This window comes from Toxotes jaculatrix, chromosome 15 (genome assembly GCF_017976425.1).
Source record: "Toxotes jaculatrix isolate fToxJac2 chromosome 15, fToxJac2.pri, whole genome shotgun sequence".
NCBI classification, from domain to species: Eukaryota; Metazoa; Chordata; class Actinopteri; family Toxotidae; genus Toxotes; species Toxotes jaculatrix.
The window spans coordinates 6,355,260-6,374,129 of NC_054408.1; the positions used below are offsets into that span (position 1 = coordinate 6,355,260).

An 18,870-nucleotide genomic window follows, 5' to 3' on the forward strand; every position below is an offset into this window, starting at 1 on the left:
AGCATGTAGGTGAAGAGTCGACCGGCAGGAAATTAATCGGCAATGCTGCTCATAATCGATTACTCTTTTTAAGTAATATTTGATGAAACTTCAAATATTTTGTAGCTCCAACCTATAAATTATGAGGACCTGTTGCTTTTTATTCTCTTTTATGTGGTTGTCAGCTGAATATCTTTTGGATTGTTGGTCACCCTAAAGCTTTAGGAAACCATCTTTGATAGTTATTTTTAAATACTTATTTACAGATTTATTACGAGAGTAATTGATAATGACAATAGTTGTTAGTTGAAACACTAGAAACAAATGAAATAAAAAAGTAGAATATTTCCCTCTGAATGTAATGGAGCATAAGAATAATGCAGTGTAAGATGAAAGTAATTCAGTACCTGAAAATTGCACCGCCAGGTCAGGTGAGTCTTTGCTTGTTATTTAAACCTGTGCCTTTAGGTGCATCCCAAACAAGTGATGCTGTGCTCCTCATCCCTAAACCATGACATCATTGTAAAAGGCTGGTCCTCAGTCTGTGTGAGGGGGCCGGGGAGGGGGGGATTCAAAACTGCAAATCACAGACTGTTACTGCGCGACTGTTGTTGCGAAGGGCGTGGGCATTGTTTTGTGTGCGTGTGTTTGTTTTGCTGTTTTTATTTCCCGGATCATCCTCTGGTCCTCCTGGCCTAATGGATGTATTCACCATCGTGCGGCTGCGTGTGAGCATCGTCACCTACAAGGAAACGACGAGCTACGGATAGAGAAACAATCGTGTCGGCGTTCATTCACCCCGTCTGAACGTCTGACACTCGAACGCACCCCATTTCCATAGAGAGTTCCGATCGTATGCAATAAAATAAACGAGCAGACTCTTGATCTGCTTGTTCTCCAGCCTCAGCCAGGCTGCTGCCCGCTCTCTCATGAGCTTCCTATGGCTTTAATCAGCGGAACAGATTTAGGTGAAGAGGTGTGATAATCACAGGCAGCTCCAGTCAGATATGGCAGTGAGCACATCAGAGCCGCTCTGCCAGCCCTGCGTTTACCACGAGGCTTTCAAAGGTAAGTCGTTTTTTTTTTTTGTTTTGTTTCGCCGTTTGCGTAAATGTTTCTGGTGTTTGAACCGAATTGCCCCTTGGAGCAGTGCGCCCTGCAGAAACGGGGGTCCGTCTCATTTCAACACACTGACCACTCCCCTTCAGTCCCCATCCACCATCCTTTCCTTGGAACCTGCAGGATAGATGACACATGCACATTGTTTCACAGGATGTGCTTTGTGTTTATTAAGGGGAGAAGGAGAAGGAAGGGGGGGGGGGGGGGGGGGGGGGGGGGGCATGTCAGACATGTCAGACAGGCCTACTGATTTGGATTTGCTTTGTGCTCAGTGGAGCTACAGGTGAAGAGACCTCTGATGCCTGTCCAGCTGGGTCCAGAGCAGGTGGGCCTGGAGATGCTTTGTCTGTGTGGCCAACTGGACCTCCTCATCAGGGCACAGATGCAGCAGGTAGGGCAACCTGTGCACTAAATGTATTACCTCCACCTTTACCGACAAAGCTCAGATTCATTCTCTGCTACTTTCTCCTTAGTTTGCACCAATTTCCATGTGACTGCCATTTACACAATTACACACATTCACATACTAAATATCCAAATGTGCATCTTCAAAAGTGCACTTGACAGTGAGATGATGTAGAATTTAATGTCCATATATTTTCCACCATCCTTAACCCTTGTGTATTTGACATGTTTGTTTTTTAGCTATTAAATAGGGCCCTCAGGCTCAGGGTGAATTTATTTGTCACATCAAACTGCTTGGATCAAAACCCAGCAACAGGGAATTTCCACTTTTTCCTGGTCATTTCGACATCTTTCAAATGTCTTTGTAATCCTGCCCAACAACTCGGACATTTACAACAGCACTCAAAAGCAGCATTAGATTCGAGGAGGTCGTTGCCAGTTTAAACACGACGTGTCTCAACATCCCAGGACACATAAACGGGTATCAGGTCCACTGTGTCTGTCCCAGTGTGAGTCATAGTTTCTGTTTTACAGTTTCAGGAGCAGCTGGGACAAGGCTGCAGCCCAGAGGAGTCAGACACTTTCCAGGCTCAAGGTATGAGTGGCAACGAATCATAGAGTTTAATATGAATTGGATGGCTCCTGCATGTTTGACATATTTGTGCCATATTCTTAAAGGATCCGAGATCCTTGACCAGATGCTGCAGTGCCTTGAACATCTACCAAAGCCTATGCCACAGCTGGAGGTATCACATCTGACATGCTAAATCATACAGAAACCTTGAGTTTCATTGCATGCCATGAAATGCAGCCAAATCATTTCACATATAACTTTAAAATATTTGAGCCAAGAAGAGGTCAGGCTTTATTACCGTTCCCTAATGATTTCCTAGTAGTTTCCTGGAAAGCATGTAATTCAAATACATATATGGAAAATAGAGACAAGTCTCTAGTTGTTAGGTTGTTGTGTTGGTTTTATAAGCAGTTGTTGATTTACAGAGGGAAAGAATTACCTATTGAAACCCATTACTTATTACTCAAACTATAAGTGGAAGTAAAGTGCCTGTATGCCCCCTATAATTAAAATACAACCACTTCTTTAAATTATTGGGAAATGATAGACAGGTAAAATAATGCATTACCATCTACTGTACCAGAAATAAGTTGTTTCACGTGTTTCCTCAGGACTACCTGGACATGGTGGGTCTGTCTGCAATGTTTCCTCGTGTAGAAGTGTTCCTCATTCAGGGCAGCCCCGTGGAAATGTTGGAGAGGCCGCCAATGGACGGTGAGAGAGATAATGTATCCACATCCTGCAGTACGGGGAGCAAGATGCATTTCTCAGTCTGTTGTGGTTTTTAATTACAAGGTGTGCATTACTTTTAGAAAGCTTGAGGAAATGCATTTGCTACAGTAATGTAAACACTGACGTCCAGCACAAACAGTAATAATTCACAGTCTTTTCATGCCTCTCGTGCACATGTGGATACCCTGTGGTTAACACAATAACACAGCTCAGACCCCTCCCTCCGTGCAGGTTAGATACATGATCAAAACACATTCTTGTGTTTCCAAAGAGTACAGCTCATGTAAGCTGATGCTTCTGTTGCAGAATACTTCTTCCACATTGCCAAACTGAACCAGCTCCTGGTGCTGAGTCAGCAGCTAGAAGAAGACATCAGGCACCTTGGAAGTCATAAATACATTGCCCACCAGCTGTCAGTTATATATGTAAGGAGAATCAATTTTCCTCTTTTCAGTAATGTCCTTTTTTTTTAAAAAACTTTCTCCTTTTCTGTACCTTTAAACGTCTCTTTTTTTTTTGGTAGCAAGTCATCAGCTCTTTCAGGGGAATTCAGGTCTTCTCTGAAATAAAGAAAGATATCGAGGCCAACTTCAAACAGATGAAACAGTCTCTCGTGGTAGACGAAGGCTCCAGGCATGAACCTCAGCTGGCTGCTCACTACATTAACTGGTGAGTTAAAATGCAAACGTTCAGTTGGGGGGGAGATGATGATTAATGCAGCAGTCTGATAACAACCGTGTATTATTTTCTCTGTAGGATATTAGAAATAACTCAAAGCTTAACATCGGTGGTGTTGTCACTGCCGGAGGAGCTGACAGAAGACGTTCACCAGGCTGTGACCTTTGTGTCCCAGTTCCTGTCCTGACTTGCCCTGACGAACACCTCTGTATCTCTGAACCCTGACCTTCTGATGCAGCAGGTTCCTCCAGGAGTCTCCTGCTTCGAAATGAACTGATGTTGTTAAGACTGTGAAAAGGTGCTACACAAGTTGATTCAACTGATTGACGGCAGGATCGGAAAGCCTACTTCATTTACAAATCATCTAGGTTTTTATATTGCCCTTCTGAATGTGGCCCATATTAATCCCTACGGTGTTAGGTGTTTGGAAATGAATGTAAACTTGTCGAATCCCTTGTTGCACTACTGTTATAATTTTTTTTTTAACCTAAAATGAAATAATAAAATTTAATGCAATAGGGAGGTGGTGTGTGCTCTATCCCTGTTATGGGACAGTGTGTGTGTCCTCACCTCACCAGACATGTTAGCTACATCAGGTAGATGTGACCAGAGCCAAGAACAGACATTCAGGGCAGACATTTGGACTTGTAATGGCAAGTAAAAGACAGCTGTAGGGCTGCAACTAAAGATTATTTGCATTACTGATTAATCAATAAATCATATATATATATATATATATATATATATATATATATATATATATATATATATATATATATATATATATAGCAGCATATCCTCACATTAGAGAAGCTTTAACCAGCGGATGTTTGGAGTTTTTCCATGGCAAAGGACTAAAACTGTTAATCGATTATCAAAGTAGTTGCAATATTTATTTTCTGTTAGGTAATTATAAACTAATTGTTGCAGCTCTGCAGGTTTATCAAATAGCAAAGACTCCCTTCCAGCAGAGGCTGATGCCATTTTAATAAATTAATAAAGTCAACAAGAACATTGGAATCACAAATGTATAGACCGGTTGTCAAATCCGTTAAAGAGGTTTCAGGAATACTTGAATTGCGTTGTTGTGCAGGAAAGAGGCCTGTGGATTACACTGAAAATGCAAAGGTAACAACAAGTAAAACCTGTTTTCAGTGTTGACATGGGAGCCTGACTGTTGTTTTCAGTCACACTGGCAGGAAACGATGAACTTGTCCTTTAACTGAAATTCTGTGGCGAGTAAATGGCTCCCCCTGCTGTTCAGTTCCTGCAACACGTTAAAGCAGGAAATACCATGACTGCTCCCTTCTGAATTAACAACTGCTGGCTAATTAAAATACACAAGAGGCGCATTCGGGACCAGGTCTGAAGGACAGTTTGCACCAAAATAAGCGGCGTGTTGGATTAGTGTTTATCGGTGTTGTATGACAGTAACACACACTCCTGTGATCCACGCACACCCGCTAAAGCTCATGTGTCATGCGTGTGGAGTGCGTCTGCTGTCTGCCTACAGATGTTTACGGTGCTGGGGTACGCGCAAAACCGGACGGCGTCTGACTGTCACAGCCCCGGCCGGAGGAGGGACTTAACCGTGAGCGACGTTAAAGAAAGCCCAATCGCATAAGTCGGTTGTGGTGCGCCAGCCAATCAGGAAGGGTTAGGCTGTCCGGCAACTTGACTGTGAGAGCTGGGGCACAGACGGAGGATTATATCCGCGGAGGTACTTGAATTTTATTAGTCTGACAGCTTTCGGCTTCAAAATCACTCATCAGTGAACATCAAGCAAGAATGAAGAAATGTAAAGAAGGTAAGTCTGAAAACTTGAGGAGCGATCGGCCTGTTGTTTTTCTTTCTTTTTGTTTTTGTTTAACTGCCAGTCATTTTTAATGTTTGTCAGGTACATTGTGCACACCTCAGGACTACTTCAGGAAATGATATATCAGTGTTTGTAAAAACATGCGTGAGCTCAGTAAGTAGTGGGATAGTGTTGTGTCTCCACCATGCGACCCTCATATGAACTAGCATCTGTTCTGCCGAAGTGTCCTTGAGCAACCCTTTAAAGCCCTACCAGCTCCTCCCAGTGGAGGGACCATGTCAGACGACCGTGAAGCCCCCCTGTCTGATTAGAGGTAGTTATAACCATGAGTTAACTGCCCTGGGTCAAATACCAAGTAACACCAGGGCCACAGTCAATGAAAGGAATATGTCATTATTCCTGAGGCGAAGGCACCGATTAATCAATTAGTTGATCGACAGAATATTAAGCATCAATTGTTTTGGAAAACAATATTTCACATATTGGCTGTTAACAGCTTCTCGAATGTGAGGATTCGCCTTAGTTTGTGGGAAACAGGCTTTTTTTTTTTTTACTGTTCACTGAAATACTACAGACAAAACGATCAACTGATCAAGAGAATAACTGTCCCTTTAATCAATAATGATGATAATATTCATTATTTGCAGTCCTAGGTGACTCCATATGTTTTAATTGCCGTCAAATAATTTGCCAAATCTTTTAATCACTAAATCACATGCATGTTTAAACACATGCAACAGATTTAAAGGCAAATAACACAAGTTCATGATGTGAATTCTCTCAGCAGTGCTAAGAAAAGTCCATGTTTTTTTTCTCAGGTTTTGTTTTTTTCTTTTTGGTATCGATCCTGATCCTTGACACTAGACTTCATATTAGTAGTATCAGTGCTTAAGGGATCGAGCACCCTACCCCTACTGTAGATCTGGTCATAATTGGCCAGATATTCATGATTACGACTGCCTCCTCTCTCTGTGGAGATGCAGGGTTAATATTGATCAAGTATCCATAATTGTATTTGTACAGACCTGCCTGTTTTTGTTTTTTTTAACCCTAATTCTCAGACCAAACCCTGATCAAGCTTTATTTCCAGATGCAGAGACACACACCTGAGCCCTGTGTAAAAATCTGAGGAGTGAGATGATACCAGAGCCCACAGCTGCAGCTGCATCCAGGTCCTCAGAGCAGAAGTAAGCATCAAATATGGACAAGTTATCTCGTTAATTGACAGCGCGTCCTTGAATAGTAATTTTTTTTTTTTTTTTACATGTAACCTAATTTCATGTTTTTGACTTCTCAGTAAGAACTCTGATGATGAGGCGAACACCTCTGGTGCTGTCAATCACTCAGAGGATGAGTCGGGGAATGAGAACAGGCGAAAGAGTGTGGTAGGTGTTTTTCTATTAACGGCTTCGTGAAACTTTGCGCTCACGTGTGGTCGATAACTGCTACAAGGGGAGCAGCAGGAGAAGAGCAGGATCATGATTGAAGAGAAGTGCACATTAACAAAAGAGCACATAATGCAACAGTGTGATGGCATTTTGTTGACATTGTGTATAGCTTCTGATCAAAACAGGACCTTTTCGTTGAAGATATTTTGACATGTCACAGGAGGAATAGCAGAGGTGTAAATGACACAGAGGCCTGTTGTTGGGGTTGTTTGGACATTAGCTGGCTGCTGGACACAAGATTAACCTGTAGCTATTTTGATTGTCATTTAAATATAGTAATTTTTCAAGCAAAAATGGCAAACATTTAATTTCAGCTTCTCAAACATGAGGATTTGCTGCTTTTTTGTCATATATGAGAATACACTGACATGTGACTAATGGACAAATCAAGAAAATCAGCAGCAGATTAACTCATAATGAAAATAATTGTTACCTGAAGCCCTAAATGTTTTCACATTCCTCATTACTGATATTTTTTGTCAGTGATAGAGCTCCAACTTCCACCTAATCATTAATAATAAATGAAGAAGAGACATAGTTTCTTGAGAGCTTTTTCACCAAGTGCTGCACATGTGTGATGAGGCTCGTTAGCGCCCAGGTGGAGGAGTGAAGAGTGTGGTGCCTGAATGACTGTCTTGAATTTGCACCTCGATCATTAAGGTGCTTCAGCGCAAACCCAGAGGAGTCTGTCGTTCCACTTTAGGATGAAGCACACTGGTGAAAAACTCCTTCATATATGAATGTGAATCATTTCAAATCTTTATATTTTCTTTCTTGTTTATTACATTTTCAAAACCTACAGAGAAGGAGGAAAAGAGCACACACGGCCTCAGAGAATGTCAAACGCAAAAGTGCCAAAGCCAGCCGCAGCAGTGTTAGCAAAGCAGGAGGCAGCCACAGCAGACAGAGGCATGTGGAGGCCGTCACCCTGTTTGAGGTGGTCACCATGGGCAGGAGTGCCATGCAGGTAAGAAAGCTAACCTCTGTAATCGACTCCTGCTTTGATAAAACCTCTGAGTGGGGTTACTCCTCTGGATTCTCTAAATTTTTTTTGTAATTTGAAAGTCAGAACTGTTCACGTCTCCAATGTCAAATTACACTGATTAGCACTTTCTGCTTTTCTCAGAAGTAGTATGAGAGACGTGCACAGGAAACAATAGTTCACCATCAGAACAGAGATACTTACTCTTGACCTTGGGCTGTTTACTAAAACAAGAATGAGCCTATATCCTCAATATATATATAAAACACCAGAAGAGTCGATATTATCTGGTAAATTTTCAGAATATTAACCTAAACTCGCTCTGACTCTTGTGTGGTGTTTGAGCAGGCGGTGATAGATGACTGGATTGAGGCGTATGTTGCAGACAGAGACTCCTCTCTCCTTGATCTCATCGGCTTCTTCATCCAGTGCTCTGGGTGCAAAGGCAAGCAAACACCTGCTGACACACTCAAAGCACACAGACACACAGACACACAGACACAGACACACACACACACACACACAGATGCAGAACACTCAGAATCATGCCTGTGCTTCCCTTCTGTGTTTCCCAGGTGTGGTCACCGCGGAGATGTGTCAGAGCAAAGCGGACAGCGATGTGATGAGTAAGATGGTCGAGGAGCTGGATGAGGTAAGAGGTGTTCAAATCTGTGTTTCCTCCATCTTCCTGTCTCTCACTGTTGCATCAGTTTTGACACTTTGACCTGAAACCTGTGTGACTGTGTGTGTGTTTCAGGTCTCCAGTCTGCAGTATAAGAAGTTTCTGGCCTTTCCGTGGATCCTCACAGTCACGTGGCCCATGGATACAGTCAGTAATCCCTCCATCATTCACTTAGTCCATATATAATATTCTCTGCACAATGAAAAAAAACTCAATAGGACATTTTCTAGTTAGTAGAATGAACAAATTCTCATCTGTCACGTCAGGAGCAAAGGTTCAGGATCTTGCAAATGGACACTCCCATGTAGGATTTCATGAGGTTACAATAAGTTTCATTCAGTGACAGAAAGTAAATATAGGTAGCAAAGTGGGAGTGATTTTGGATTCACCTCTGATATAGACAGATGAGACAGATGAGACAGATGAGTGTGTTACTTTTTTTTCCCCCTCTCTCCTCCTCTCCACTGTAGGACAGCGTGGAGTATCCTCTCATACAGTCAGGCCCGTACGGTCGCTGGTTTCACTCGGAGTTCTGCGACTTTGTGTCGGTGCTGGTGGCTCAGTGTCAGCACAGCGTCATCTTCGACAGTTACCTGATGAACACACTGATCTCACTGCTCACAGAGCTGTCCAACTCCTACGTTCGAGCCTTCCGACACACCTGCACGCTAGCAGGTAAGGAATAGAAAAGGTATGGACTCACGTAGAGATACATAGATGTGCTAAATAAACAAATATGTGGTCTGCTCTGTTTTTGATATCTCTAATAAGCGGTGAAGCTGCTGAGCTCTCTGGTGGGCGTGGCTCTGAGCCTGAGCGTCGGGATTGAAAACAGTCAGAAACTGTACAAGGTGCAGAAGACGAAGACCGTGAGACAGAAAAGCACGCAGCAGCTGGAGAGAATACAGAAGAAGATCACAGAGGTAAGACACGTCACTTTGTACCTGACTGTGTAGAGGATTTTATCTTTGCTTGCTGAGTGACTTTGGACTGACTTTCCTCACTCTCATCCAGCTGCAGGAGAAGAGGGGCGAGATAGAGAGCATGATGGACATCGTCTTCAAAGGAGTTTTCCTCAAGAGATATCGGTAAATAAACTTCACACCTTCTCTCACCTTGCTGATTTTAGCTTAACTTTCAATGTGCGTTGCAGTGTTATTTAATTCAGTTTGGAGATTTTGTGTGTTTGTTTCTGTGCAGTGATGTGCTTCCAGAAATCCGCTCGCTCTGCATGGAGGAGTTGGGTTTGTGGATGAAGCTCTACAGTTCTGCATTTCTCAATGATAGCTACCTCAAATACATGGGCTGGATGATGAACGACAAAGTAAATAACAGCACGGACAAAACACACAACATACTGTAACATAATGTGATGTAACACAAAAAATAGAAATGTATGTATGTACAACCTGGTGTGTACCTGGTCATCTTTCAGATACCTGATGTGCGTCTCAAGTGTGTGCTAGGTTTGCAGGGTTTGTATGGAGATCCTCTGCTTCTCCCTAAACTGGACCTGTTCACCAGCCGTTTCAAGGTAACCAAACCTGCTTAGAGCTGCATCAGTGAATGGATTGCTGTTGTTGGTTATTATCCAAAATACATGATGTTTACCGTTGGTGGTTTGCGTTCTAGGACCGGATGATCTCCATGACCCTGGATAAGGACAACGAAGTGGCCTTGCAGACCATGAAACTACTGGTTCTCATCTCCAAGTTAGTCACCAGCATGTTTGCTGTTCTTATTCTTCTCCAGCCATCCTTAATGTTTTCATGCTGTTTGCGTAACTCATAATAATTTGCAGATCGTCCGACAACGCGCTCAGTCCAGAGGACTACAAGCAGCTACTGCAGTTTGTTTACTGTTCACAGCGACCTCTCGCAGCGACCGCAGGGGAGCTGCTCTACTCAAGGTACGTCCATCACTTGGAACAAAGCGAAAAATTAAAACAAACAAACAGCTATTTAATGTCTACCTGGATGTTGTTCGTCTCTCTCAGGCTTCTCAACACTGTAACCCCCGGATCTGATACTCAGGATGAAATAAATGAGGAGGAGGAACATAAACAAGGAACATCTGCCACGCTGAAGGCTCTGCTGCAGTTCCACCAGGAGGCTGAGGTGAAATATGTTGGCTCTTTAAATTCGTTTCAAAGTAAACCACCTGGACTTACTGGTGTCACAGAGGGGCTTATAGTATACGTTCACATCACGATGCTGTGTGTGTGTGTGTGTCTCTCTCTGTGTAGCTGCACAAACATGTGGTGTACCTGGTGGACAGTCTGTGGGACTGTGGCGGAGCTCTGCTGAAGGACTGGGCCGCCCTCACATCTGTACTGCTGCAGGACTCTTCCTCACACAGTCCAGGTGAGGACGTGTCTGTGTGTGTGTGTGTGTGTGTGTGTGTGTGTGTGTGTGTGTGTGTGTGTGTGTGTGTGTGTGTGTGTGTGTGTGTGTGTGTGTGTGTGTGTGTGTGTGTGTGTGTGTTGGTGGTGGTGGAGCAGGCAGGAAGACTGTGGTGAAGTTGACAAATCATTTAGCTGATTTGGCTGAAACATTTTCTCCTGTATTACGGATGAACATGGTCATCTAGAGGGACTGTTAGAAACCTAGTGCTTATTGATGACTAAAGCATATTTGTGAGTGTTATTGGGATGCAGTCAGTAAGGGCAGCTATACAGGAGTATTGTCATCTAAATGCTTTTATTTTTGTCCATCAGATGCTTAATAAACATCAGTGTTCTGCAGAGTGTGGTCTGTGAATAGATTAATAACAGCTTCTCAAAAATTTTCTTCAGAACATACCGTATTTTGTCCTTGTTTTCTCTCCATGTTAGTTTAATAAGATCATTAAGCCAAAACTTCATAAATTATTGGTGTTACAAACAAAGGATCTTTTATTTTAGGTTAGATTTAATCTTTAAAAATGGATGTGGAGCTTGGTCTGTATTTAATTATTCTATTACAGCTAGAAGTCTTTTTGATTGTTTATTATTAACATGATGAGCGTATCTGCATCATATTAAATCAGTTCGTCACGGGCCATATTGGACTCATATGCTTGATTTTCAGTAAAGTCTGTTTTAGCCGTAACATACTACTGCTAGATACTGATGTTATCCAAACACTTTATCATATCTTGAATGAAATATACTTTGTATTCATCTCTGAAGGAGATGGTAAAACTTCTGTGTGTGTGTCTGTGTGTGTGTGTGTATTTGTAGGTCTTACACTGGCGGAACAAGCAGTGCTTGTTGAGATTCTGGTGGCGTCTGTGCGTCAGGCCTCAGAGGGACCAGCCCTGGCCGGGAGGAGTGGAGCGAAGAAGGTCAGAGTGAGGAAAATATCACGAATTTGAAACAATTCTGGTGAAACATGATTTACTGATAAATATGGCATTACCTTAAATCTGCTGTGCAATAGAAATATTGGATCAGGCAAGTCATAAATTATATTTTGCTTGAAAATATACTTTGGACAAAAGCATCTGCCAGATGAATAAAGCTGTAAATATACTGTGGGTATTTCAACATTCCAGGTAATGAACGCCAGGGAAAAGAAAACTCAGATTGATGACTGTGCTAAACTCACTGAACATCTCCTCGTTGTGCTTCCAAAGCTACTGTCCAAGGTATTTATTCCACACATAACTCTTACTGTTGTATTATTTAATTTCGCATTGGAGATCTTTCAGATCTCTGTACAGAACAACGGGGTGTTGTGCGTTACAGTTCTCGTCATGTTGTTTGTGCAGTTTTCGAGTAGCTCGGACATCGTTGCCTCCCTGATGAGGATTCCTCAGTATTTCCTCCCTGAGTGTCCTCAGGCTGAAAACACGCAGGTCTGCACCCCAGCTTTTCAACTTACACGTACAATATGAAACAGGGTAAACACAATAACTTAGTCACTATTGGCTCTTTAGTGATAGAACAAAGTATTGGAGCCATGAAAACAAACTTAAATGTGATTTTTAAATTTACTGTGCCTCTGTTATTGATTCGATGACTGAATTAAACTGAATGGTTAATTATAGATGTATTATGAAAATTGAGGTAATGCTGAGAACATTTCTCATGTATTTATGGGCAAAATTTTAATGGTGAAATTACACTAATTTTAGCTGAAATCACAAAGTTGGACAGAAAGACTATCCAGGCCTCTCTAACGAGGGCAATTATTATTCATCACGTAGTCCATAAAATGTCAAAAAACTATGACAAATACCAAATGACCAAATGTGATGTCTTGAAGTTGTTTGTGTTGTTAGAACTAACAGGCGCTGTCCTTGTCCTCTCCCTCAGGCGGTGTCCGGCCTCATGGCAGAGATGGGAGCTGTCCTGAACCTCCACTTGGGCCCTGCTGTGCTGGAGGCAGCAGCCCGCACATACCTCAGTCTGTGTGGGGAGGAGACGACGTGGTGCTCCACAGCCCAAGCTGCCAGAGACTCTCTGGTCCAGACCTGGGTGGACCAACTGACCTTCCTGCTGGAAGACTCACTCAAGGTGAGGTGCACTGTGTGGCCACAGGTATATGGATGTACAGTACATGTACTGAACTGAACTGGTTATAATTGTATTCACTTGTCCAGGACGATAAATGTTGTGTCTTCACGGTGACTGTTTTTACAAATGAGCCTAACAACATAGGCTTAGTTTTCCCAATCAAGGCATCCTGAGAAAAATTTGATGGGTCATCAGATATTTCTGTTACACAAAATAATGTACATATCTTTTTTTTCTTATAAAATACTGGATACTTTCATGTCTCCAGGCCTCAGATCCTTCAAACGAAATCACTCTGTAGTGATTTCGGTGTAACTGCTTACAGTTCATTCAAGATCAGAGGTCACAGGCCGCGATGGTCGGCAACCACTGGTATACAAGCGTGACAATCACATGTTTAGGCGAAGAATAAAGAGCCTGGCCTAACAAGTGGAGTTATCACTTCCTGTTTGTCTGTTGTAGGATGACTGTTTCTCTGCGGACGAGGCGAAAACTGGAGAAATTGTAGCCACGCTGAGGAAACTCAGAGCTTTCCACAAGTAAGGTTTAATAGAGATGAATTCACAATGATGTGTGAGTGTGCAACATTCTGCCAGCGAGGTGTATTTAAATGCTGTACGTATTTGTTTCTGTCCATGTTGTTGTAGCTGTCACGACCTCTCTCAGTGGAGTCTGTTCGAGCTGCTCTCTCCCCTCCTGTCAGAGGACAGCAGCCAGGGAGGACCACCGCCTGAGGTACCATCACTGTGCTCTGAATAAGCAGATGTAGCCACTGATAATTTAACTTCTCTTCTCTGAGCTTATTTATCCACTGCCTTCCTATTACAATCATCCTCAGTCTCTGTCTCTTTCCTTCCCTTTGGTCTGTAGGTGCTGCTGGAAGTTCTGCAGTGTCTGTGTTACTTCATGCTCTGGTCTCTCAACACGAGCAGTGAAACTCTAACCTCGAGAGTGAGTTACATCCTTACGCACAAATGATCACATGCATGTTTGCAGGCAAAATGCTGCTTTGTATGTCACTCAATCATTGTGCCTCTTCCTGAAGCCCTCTGTGTGTGTGTGTGTGTGTGTGTTTTAGGATAAAGCTGTGGCCCAGAGGCTCCAGCTGCGTCTGTTCTGTGAGAGGAGTCATCGCAGTCTCTCCCACCCTGACCACAGTGTGCAGCAGCAGGTGGGCAACAGGTGCTGGTTTTGGCAGTTATGGCACCATTTACTCTTTTCTGTCGAACTTCCTGTCATTTTTCTGTTTTAGGCTTTTCTGGGCGTGTGTGACGTCCTGATGGCTCATTCCTACCAGCGACATGTGTGGGATCCCACCTCCTTTGGTCCTCTACTCTACACGCCCAGTCCCAAACTGCAGAGGGCGCTGTTGACCTTTGTATGCATGCGCATCTTTGTTGGCCCAGACTGTGACAGCCAGAGCAGAGGTGAGACCTCAGTCTGTTCACTTCTCTTTCATCTGCTGAGGGAAGACAGTTTCTCTGCGCTCACCTGAAATCTGATTTTAAGACGTGTACATGCACGTATGATTTTGTGTCATCACAACTAATTTCGTACAAAAGCAACCCATACAAGTGTGATGTGGAAACTTGAAACCTCAAGTGCACAAACACTAAGCTAGGACATTTCAGTGAAGTAAGAGAGATCTTGTATCTACTAGTTAAACTTTCGAAATTAAAAATATTTTTATAGTCACAGATTCTGGATTTTGCAATGACAGAGCTAATTTCCTGGAAACTTTTGATATTAAGGTGTAAATTACTGGGTTATTTCCATTTACAGATTTCTGAGGATTAACGGGAGAGGAAAGAACAGAAAACAAAGTTCTAACACACAAATTTGTATTCATGTTTTTGACTATTCTCTAATCTTTCATTTGAACTCTTTGGGACTACGTGTAGCACCTTTAAGTAGAGTACTTGAATAAATGTACTTAAAGTCCCAGGATTGAATGTTGTGATTACTGTATATGTTATAAATCTGAAACACTAGACCACCAGGACCAAATCCAAAATGGATACTTGAATTTTATTTTATTTTTTTGGTTGTACTCTGGCTGCTTTAGAAATGCTTTGCCGTACAGCAAAGACAGTGAACTGTTCCTATAATGTGAATATTTTGACATTTGCCTCCTCACACAGCTGCTTCTCAGTCTTGTGCTTGACGAACGTGTACTCAGGCAGCGTTCGGGGCACCCTGGAGAAAACACGCTGCGGTGTTGCACAGTAGATGGCACTCTCACTCTGCCAGAGCAGCATTCTGTTTCCTGGGCCTTTGGTGCTCTGAGCGAAGCACCGGTTCAGAGCAGCAGCTCGCCGCGGTAAAGACATGCAGATATTAAATGCACGGCCACACATTTGGCTTAATAACTCACTGCAGAGCTGCCTGCTGACTGTAAATGGGGCCTGATTTCCAACCTGACCTGACAATTGACCCTCAATTACAAAGGAAACCTTGTTAATATCTTCAGACTGAAACAGGGTTGACTAATTTGTATGAAAGGATGTTAGACTTTGTTATGCAAAGTGATGCAGCTTGTAAATTGAGGACGGCAGTATGCTCCTGTCTGATCTAAAATGAGAAAAACAAGATTGACATGTTGGAAACACATAGCGGGGAGTTCTCTTTGTAAAGTCCTGCTGGTAAACTTATGAATTCATTCATGGCTGACTATAACTAAAACATTTTATTATCTTTTACAATAGCTTCTACTTTCAGAAACATATTGCATCCAAATATGGGAGAGTCCAGAGAAGTCAATAACTGTCCTGGTGGGAATCTCTTAAATGTTCAACCAAATACAATACAGGATTATTGGTTTTTGAACATGTAATAAAAAGCTATTGTTTTATTGGATTTGCCTGGTAACGGTTTTGTTATATAGACAGTGTTTTCTATTAGCTGCTGGATCAGAGATCACTCGGAGGGCAAGGGCACTGAGTTAAATCATAAAATCAGGGCAATCTCTTTCCGTGAGAAAATTCCATTAACTTTGGCTCACCTCCGAGGCTATTTTATTAGCCTTGTGAAAGATTGAAGCCACATGGTGTCACAACCATAACTCTAGTCTTATGTTATCTTTGATTTCCACCTGCTAAAGCCATTGTCCTGAAACTAACTAAAACACTCTTTCCCGCCTGCGCTTTGTTCTTTTCTTTTCTGTTATATGATTTCTCATGATTAATCACTCTTCTTACTTTCAACCCCCCCCTCCTTCCGCTTCTCTCGCTCTTGACCACTTCATATCCAACCACACACTTCAACTCCATCTGGCTCAGTCAGTGAAAACTCTGAAGTGGAGAGGCTGGAGGACCTTCACAAACGAAGAAATCTGCTCGCGGCCTTCTGCAAGCTGGTAGTGCACGGGGTGCTGGAGATGAGCATGGCCGCCGAGGTCTTCATGTACTATGTGAAGGTAAAGGTTAACTCCTTAAAGGCACAGTTCAGCATTTTGTTAAATCCACTACAGAGAGTTAGATGAGAAGATCACTAATGCTCTCGTGTCTGTATGGTAAACATGAACCTACAGGTAGCAGCTGGTTAGCTTAGCCTAGCACAGAGACTGGACACAGGGGGAAACGGCTAGCATGGCTCTGTCCACAGGTAACAAAATCAGCCCACCAGCACCTGGAAAGTTTGTCTGCTGGACCCAAACAGCCAATGAACTGACAGTGGAGATGAGTCTTTCCACTGTCTCTGTGTGCAGTACTGCCCCGTCTCTCTCTCCTTCTGTTTGAGCACACCTTAAAGCTGAGAAACGGGTTCAAAATATTTTTAGCTCCATATATATTGCATTTCCCAAAATTATTCCTTTAAAGCTACTGTATACAACAAAATCACACGGATGATGTTTCTCTTTCTTTTTCCCCAGTATTATAATGACTTTGGAGACATCATCAAGGAGATGGTGTACAGGACCAGACAGATGGATAAGATAGAGAGTGCTCGCACACTGGTGCTCTGTTTGCAGCAGGTACTCCACACGCATCTGAAAAGCATCACACGCTCGCTGTCTTTGGCGAGCGGAAATATGCTGACGTGGTGTTCTCTGTGCCCCCCAGCTGTTTGTGCGTCTAAAAAAGGAGCAGGAGAGCGGCGGCAGCGCTCACCCCGGGGTCCAGACCTTCACCAGCATCAAGGAGCTGGCCAGGCGGTTTGCCCTCACCTTCGGGGACCTCGTCAAGTTTCGTGAGTGCATCGTCGTGATCCACAGGTCAGCACGGGTTCTTGTGTTTCAGGACCTGGATTCTTTCTTTTTTTTTTTTGCAGGTTTTTGTACCTAAAGTTTGTGTATTCATTTGTGTAGGAACGGCATAGAGTTTGTGTTCCAAGAGTTCAGCCAGACCCCGGAAACACCTACACCACCATACCTCTCATACCTGACCATCCTCAGCGAGTTCTCCAGCAAACTGCTCAAACCAGACAAGAAGACGGTGTAAGCCCTGCATACAGGGTCGCATACAGGTTTTTAAATGTCCTAAACACGGATTTTTGAAATTTCTGAAACTTTGTTCATGCCTGTGCAGGTTCTCCTACCTGCAGAAGCACACTGCAGAGCACATCATTGTCCTCAGAGAGGAGTGCTGGCAGCCGCTCATCTACTATCGTGCTTCTCTGTTGGCTGTAGCTGAAGGGGAAGATGCTGTGTCCTACGTTAGCTCTGACAGGAAGCTCTGCCTGCCCAATCGCTCTCCCTTTTCCAAACAGAAACTAGAAGGTACTGCACTGAACAACACAGTCAAGCACAGAATCATTAGGCCCTTATTGCCTCTAAATACCTGCTACATCATATGTGTATTTGTGTTTTAGGAGGCAAATCCCCCTGTCCGTTCAGCCCCGTTGACTCCAAAGCTAGCAAAGGTCACAGATCCAACTTCAGTCCAAGGTGAGGCTGAAGGATGATTCCTTACACTCAGATTTCTGTTCATTTCATAGACCAGTTACAAATTAGATCCTATTTATCTTACTCTTGCTGTAACCTCCTCAGCCAGCGGGAGAGGACAACTGATACGGACCAGTTTTCAGTTCCACTGGAACCTCCGGCAAGAAGACTCACCACCGAGGGATCTGTCCTCAGCACGAGCAACGAGGTGGATGATGACGCTGTGGAGATTGAACTTGAAATATGAGGAGGTTGGGGAACAAACCTCGTACGAGCAGCAAGACCTCAGTGGACGTCTCAAACAGAGTGAGAAAATTTCCTTTTTGGTTTTTTTGCACCTTATAACTCACGTCTCGCATTCAGATGTCCAGACATCCCAGCATGCCATTGAGCACCCAATGTGGATCAATCCGCTAATGAAAATATTCCACAGCAAATGCACTATTCACTCATGTTTGAGTAACATCTGCTAAAAACTACAGTGTCCTACTGTTTAACACAACAACTATGGCTGTGTAAAAATTCAAAACTATATATATATATATATACATACTATGAGGTGATTTTAAGTCTTTTCATGGCTGTTTCAAAAATAAGAAATTCGAAGACCGGTCTTACTCTTCAAATAATGTCAGATTAAGGTCAAGACCCCTTAAATTTGAGGACACTCTATCAGTATGTGCATAATTAAAAAAAAAATTTTTTTTTTTACAGCTTTTCTGTACTTGAACGTTATAAATGATCCATTATTTATTTTTTCTTTTGGATCACCCTCAGGTCCAAGGTTTGTCTATTTGAGTATTACCTGGGATTCATTAAGAATTAAGCTTTTACTGTCCCACCTGCCACTTTATTATTGCTCCTTATAGGAAATGGTTGGGTTAAATTTAGCCAAAAACTACTTATGTATTGCTATTAATTCGCTTAAATAATAAAAAAAATAATCTGAACGAGTTTGAATTGTTGTTTTAAAGATGTGGTATTTCAGCTGACAAATCCATAGCTTGCAAAATCTAACAATGAACATGCCAAAATCAGTTTTTCTTAGATGAATGAAATTGAACTGTAGAGTCTG

The 18,870-nt window shown here is 42.7% G+C and overlaps 2 protein-coding genes across 3 annotated transcripts; both read left to right on the forward strand.

Annotated features, from left to right (window-relative positions):
• Positions 1-816: 816 nt before the first annotated feature.
• On the forward strand, positions 817-3,890 carry si:ch211-218d20.15. Its single transcript, XM_041057758.1, has 8 exons — positions 817-1,047; positions 1,371-1,489; positions 2,038-2,098; positions 2,182-2,249; positions 2,689-2,791; positions 3,116-3,234; positions 3,333-3,478; positions 3,566-3,890. The coding sequence occupies exons 1-8, from the start codon at positions 987-989 to the stop codon at positions 3,672-3,674; spliced, it is 786 nt and encodes a 261-aa protein (XP_040913692.1). The 5' UTR covers positions 817-986; the 3' UTR covers positions 3,675-3,890.
• A 1,282-nt stretch (positions 3,891-5,172) lies between these two features.
• On the forward strand, positions 5,173-18,743 carry si:ch211-269e2.1 (cohesin subunit SA-2). 2 transcript variants are annotated; one of them, XM_041056853.1, is made up of 32 exons: positions 5,173-5,294; positions 6,394-6,490; positions 6,601-6,688; positions 7,554-7,718; positions 8,082-8,178; positions 8,309-8,385; positions 8,491-8,562; positions 8,886-9,090; positions 9,187-9,338; positions 9,430-9,503; positions 9,616-9,739; positions 9,851-9,949; positions 10,048-10,127; positions 10,217-10,324; positions 10,412-10,532; positions 10,661-10,778; positions 11,636-11,739; positions 11,950-12,042; positions 12,166-12,252; positions 12,713-12,913; positions 13,376-13,452; positions 13,561-13,648; positions 13,784-13,864; positions 13,992-14,084; positions 14,166-14,340; positions 16,192-16,328; positions 16,785-16,886; positions 16,975-17,126; positions 17,220-17,348; positions 17,440-17,630; positions 17,723-17,798; positions 17,901-18,743. In XM_041056853.1, exons 2-32 carry the CDS (start codon positions 6,441-6,443, stop codon positions 18,040-18,042), a joined length of 3,558 nt encoding a protein of 1,185 aa, XP_040912787.1. In that variant the 5' UTR covers positions 5,173-5,294; positions 6,394-6,440; the 3' UTR covers positions 18,043-18,743. The 2 variants fall into 2 exon arrangements, with proteins under 2 accessions (XP_040912787.1, XP_040912788.1); XM_041056854.1 differs by lacking the exons at positions 17,440-17,630; positions 17,723-17,798; positions 17,901-18,743 and having other exon boundaries at positions 16,975-17,101.
• Positions 18,744-18,870: the final 127 nt, after the last annotated feature.